This window comes from Triticum dicoccoides, chromosome 4B (assembly GCF_002162155.2).
Source record: "Triticum dicoccoides isolate Atlit2015 ecotype Zavitan chromosome 4B, WEW_v2.0, whole genome shotgun sequence".
Classification (NCBI taxonomy): Eukaryota; Viridiplantae; Streptophyta; class Magnoliopsida; order Poales; family Poaceae; genus Triticum; species Triticum dicoccoides.
Genome location: NC_041387.1, coordinates 331,908,541 through 331,913,891, shown reverse-complemented (window position 1 = coordinate 331,913,891; position 5,351 = coordinate 331,908,541). Strand labels below are relative to the sequence as shown.

The 5,351-nt window shown below is 48.5% G+C and overlaps 1 protein-coding gene across 1 annotated transcript in view; it reads right to left on the bottom strand.

Moving 5' to 3' along the window:
• Positions 1 to 3,488: 3,488 nt before the first annotated feature.
• The window catches only part of LOC119296079 (zinc finger protein CONSTANS-LIKE 13-like), a 3,965-nt gene continuing 2,102 nt past the window's right edge, over positions 3,489 to 5,351 (bottom strand). The window contains exons 3-4 of the mRNA XM_037574488.1: positions 4,008 to 4,303; positions 3,489 to 3,906 (exon numbers count right to left, since the gene is read on the bottom strand). Coding sequence (XP_037430385.1) covers positions 3,813 to 3,906; positions 4,008 to 4,303 — 390 coding nt within the window. The 3' untranslated portion in view covers positions 3,489 to 3,812. The remainder of the gene's footprint in view (positions 3,907 to 4,007; positions 4,304 to 5,351) is intronic.

Sequence of the window (5,351 nt, the reverse complement as noted above, 5' to 3'; positions counted from 1 at the left end):
TATTATTTGGTTCACTCCGAACATTTAAATTTTAATATTTGAAAACTTTTATTGTTTGCTCGATTTTGAATTTGAAATTCGAACTAGGTTCCGAACTAACGCGAGTTTATCCACAGTAACCGAGGTGACGTGGCATCATTAGCGGGGATTACTGTAGCTTAATTACCCGGGCGTCACAAGCCCCCACTTTGATCATCCCGATATCGCCCATGCCATTCTCTCATGCTTGCATTAGATTTTGCTACTGTTATTGTTTGCTCCTATTCTGATGCATAGCCTGCTTTTGTAACCTGCTTATTGTTACTTACATGCTTATCCTAAACTACTTAGTATAGGTTGGTTAGTGATCCATCAGTGACCCCCTCCCCCACCTTGTCCTTGTTGCCCCTGCTTCATCATCGAAGACCCGATCAACGGGATCGAAGACCAGGCCCCGGCACCATACATCACTTCCCCTTAGTTGCTCGACACTACTGGGTTACTATCGAGCGCCGAGGGTGAGGCCTCATCAGCACTTCTGATGTTAACCCTATAGTGTAGCTAATTGGTCGTGGTCATCGAGGGTGATTTCCTCTTTAACCATTTCCGATATGACTCTGTCGTGCAACCCCTCAAGTGCGCACATCGAGGGTGGTCCCTCTTATGTTCACCTTGATGATTACATCGAGTGGAATTCACCGGGGGTGATTCCTCGGGTTTTCCCCTTGATGTTTGGACACCCGGATAATTGGACCTTATAGTTGTTACTTGAAAAGGCGGGTCGACCCTGAGGGGTACCCGCGAGTGATGTGGAGACGGGTTGACCTGGAAGGTGCCCACGAGATAATTACGAGGCATGGCCGGGCATTCCTAGCCCTTGCCGTAAGTCCTCGAGACGGGGCAACGGGGTCACATCTTTCGTGAGTCTCTGCTTGTTACCGCGCGTTCCTAATCCACTACGATTTGGATATTTGATCCGAGGGGCCTCTGGCCTGATAGCACTAACCATCATGTGGGCATAGTATGGGCGTTCTGCGTCGTATGCATCAGCCGGAGCTTAATAGACGTCAGCGACTGAGCGGCGCGCACTGGGTTGGACTGGTAAGCACCTGCCTTTTTGAAGGAGGTAGCTAGTTCTGCTCACCGGCCGCGTACGCAACGTGCAGGAGTTCCCGTGGAGATGGCCCATGACCCCTGGGGTCATAGGTTTAGTCCAGCGTGCTTGACCTCTCTATTAAGCCTAGGTCGGGTTGCGGCGTATTGTTTGACCGAGGCCGGGCATGACTCAGGAAAGTGTGTCCGGCCGGAGTTAATCGAGCGTGGTGGGTAAGTTGGTGCACCCCTGCAGAGAAGAAAACATCTATCGATAGCCTGTCCTACGGTAACGGACACTTGGAGTTGTATCCCGATCGATACAACTAGAACTGGATACTTGTGATGAGAATTCGATTGTGATGACAATTGGATAGTATGGCTCTGGGATTGCTTTCTCGCAGGGAGTCGAGAAAGGATCTCTGGCCGAGGTTGATAACACTACTACTACTTTACTTTATGCTACTCTACTTCCTCCTGTTTGCTGCAAGATGGTGGTTTTCAGAAGATGCTAGTCTTCGATAGGACTAGGCCTTCTCTCTATTCTGGCATTTTTGCAGCCGAGTCCACATATACAACCTTCCTTTGATAATGTTGCATATGTAGTGTAGATCCTTACTTGCGAGTACTTTGGATGAGTACTCACGGTTGCTTTGCTTCCCATTTTCCCCTTCCTCCTTTCCGGTTGATGCAACCAGATGTCGGAGCCCAGAAGCCAGATGCCACCGCTGATGCCTACTACTACGTGGAGACTGCCGACGACCAGGAGTAGTTAGGAGGCTCCCAGACAGGAGGCCTTGCCTTTTCGATTGTTGTTGCTTTTATGCTAGCCTTCTTAAGGCAAACTTGTTTAACTTATGTCTGTACTCAGATATTGTTGCTTCCGCTGACTTTTGTGTATTCGAGCCCTCGAGGCCCCTGGCTTGTAATATAAAGTTTGTATTATTTTAATTTGTGTCTAGAGTTGTGTTGTAATATCTTCCCGTGAGTCCTTGATCTTGATTGTACACATTTGTGTGTATGATTAGTGTATGATTAAATCATAGGCGTCTGCCAAGCGAACAAGTCGAAGCTCAGATGCTCAAGTTCCGTCAAGGAGAATTCTGCACGCATCTCAAATGTACGTATCATACATGGCATTTTCTCTTTCTAATTTGAGGGTGGAGTGGAGGATTGTGCTATAGATCATTATTTTTAATTAATTAATGTTAAAAAGGAGGTTGAAATCCCTAGCCTATGCAGATGGATCAACAAACAAAGTAACGAAACATGGGCAATCACGGGCAAACCATTACAAGATGTGAATCACCAACAAGCGAGAGTTCACCACTGCCACCGCTACTACAAATGTGCGGCTGTGCTATGCCTGCACAACAACACAAGTGTCTTCATGTCATGACCTGCAACCCTTAACCTCCATGTCGCGGACGTTACGGAATGCCGCCCTCATCCTAGTATTCAATGGTGCCCATCGCCGCCGCTCCGTCTTGCCCATGGTTGATCTGGCTGCCGTAGCCTGTGTCGCTGCGTCGTTCGTTAGGACTCCCAACCATTCACATGCATAAGTATCAGTCATGGTTCTGATTACTAGGCGGCAAATTCGGTTAAACTATAGTTCAAAATATTATTATTGCACATCCAAGTGACTAAATCAAGCATAAAAAGAGAAAGAAAAACAAATCTTCATACAAGATTACTGACATACTACTAGAATTTAGATGTGCAATACTTGTGGCACAACTAGATCAGATGTGCTTTAGCAAAACAATCAAAATATATTTTAAATTTCGTCCAAAATTTGTCCGGTATTTTTCAGTTACCGCAGCAACCGAGTATTTCGATGCTCCACAAGAAAAAGCTGCATGCTCGGAATCAAAAACCTTGGTGGCCATTGCTAGGCAGCCTTGTCTTCAGCAGGCCCACCAGCACCGTCGCGCAAAAGCAGGGTCATCCCTGCGGCGAATCCCGACACCGCCGTGATCGTCATGTCGTTTTTGAGATCGTGAAGGGTAGTGCCAGCACATCGCTGCCGCGCAGCACCGACAGGCCGCCCTGGGCGGGATATGCTCAAGGGTGAAGGCTTGGACTCCGGTGGGATCTTGGACGCCTCTCCAGCCACGGGTCGCGGCAACAAGGACAAGGAGAGAGGCCAGGGTAGCAGTGAGGAGCTACCTGCGGCCTGGCCGGTGCCAACATTTCTTACCTAGTATGCCGGAATAGGGGCGACTCCATCTGTAGATCGAGATGATTCACGATTTCTATCATCCTTAGATAATTCCTGGTATATCAAGACCTGTGTTTTACTACAGATTTTTTTTCTCCAATTTCGACAAACCGTAGATCAGTGAAAATACAATACGTCCATCAGCAATTGCTCCAAGGATTTGGTAACTACTATAGACCACTCATGAAAATGATTTACTCAACGAAACCCAATGGTGAGACAAAATTCACTAAACCATGACAAAATGGCATACTGTCACTCTCACTTGCCTGTAGCACTAACTTTTACAGAGTTCATAGATGGAAGCTATATACAAGGGTTGGACTAAGAACAACTCCCCTCAAAACATTAATATAGCCCATATGTTGGCAACATACATTATTCAGATTGTACATGAACTACCATCTGCCCAACTGAAGGCAAACAAAATGTTCACGGCTTATGTATCATCTGCACTCACTCCTAATTAGTGTTCTTCCTTCTGTCCAAGATGCAAAATATACTGCAAAGTCAAGGCTTAACTCTGATTTGCCTTTGCAAAACGCCCCTTGATCCTCAACCTGCTGTCCGCACGAGCTTTGCGGGACTCATACCGCACCTGTTTGTCGAATCTGCGAAATGAAATACGGTTATGCACGCGATATCAACATTGAATGCACCCAATCCGATACTCGGGAAGAAATTTCACACGCAAAACATATGCTAAGCTTACCTTCTTGTCCTCCTCTTTTCTTTATAGCGGGAAATGACAATGTCGCGGTCAGGGCCAGCAACAACATCAAAGCCACTTCTTTTGGGGAAAGCTTGCATTGGCATGCCAGTACCAGGATTTGCCTGCTGGCCATCGTCCATCATGCTACCATTGCTCATGCTGGGGCAAAGTTCTGACATCTGAACAAACGATGACAAGCATGCTTCAGCTGAGCTTGCTGGAGCCTGCTTCTGTTCGTACTCGGTCTTGGAGGCACCATTTAGGGCATGATAATCGTTGTTGTTCCATCCGCCGTTCTGCCAGACAGATAAACGGACATGTTAATCGACCACTCTAATATGGTAATGGATCATCAAGTAAGCTAGGACTATGTGTGAAAGAAAATAACAACCACCGGAGATTTATATTGGTTGTCTCTATATCTTTAAGAACCTTTAGGCCATCTCTAGCCGATCCCCTAAAAGTTAAGGGAGTAAAACTACTACACTAATTTTTGGCCGTTTCTAGCCGATCCCCTAAACTTAATGGAGTAAACTTCAATTTAATCAAATTCAAAGCAATTTGAACCGAAAGTAGCATGCATTCAAACATAAACATAGATAGTTTTGCACAACCGAACATAAAAACATAAATTTAAACTAAACTGAAGGACCTAAACTACTTTCGGTCGAAGTGGAGGTCGAGCCAATCCTTCCTAGTCAGGTAAGTACGGTGTGCCCCAAGCTGGGTCCGGGCCTGTACCATCGTCGGGGTTGTCGGGGAAGATACTCCTCCACTCGTCGACGTCGATCTCTCCGTCATCGCCGCCCACCTCTCTGCCTTGGACCTCGTCGGAGCAGGAGATAACGATAACCTCGCTGCCGGCGTCGGCAAAGATCATCCGCTCTGCCTCCACGAGCTACAGGTGCTCCGGGCGGAGCTCTTCCATGTAGGCCTCGTCGGCGGCCTTGGCCTCGAGGCGCTTCCTCACCTCATGGTCCTCCCGTGCCATAGTCGAGCTCACCACCCCCGGCTCCGGCGGGACGAGGTGGACCACACTTGTGCCCGAGTGAAATTGAGCCAAGCCGCCGCGCCGTGGAAGCGGACCTGCCAGCGGTCGTACTCCATGGCCACGAGCTGGATCGTGTGGAACGTCCCGAGCCACCACTTGGTGTGGGTCTCCAGATCCGTGATTTCGGCCACCCACGTCCCCAATGCCGCTGCTGGACCCCGAGGTAGTTCATCGTTGGCGCCAGGGCGGAGGGAAGACGGGGAAGTCCTCAAACCGGCGTAGGGGCGCGACGCCGGGCGGATCGGGCGACTGGCGACAACGGCTCGATGAAGAGCCCGCGGAGGACGACCCGC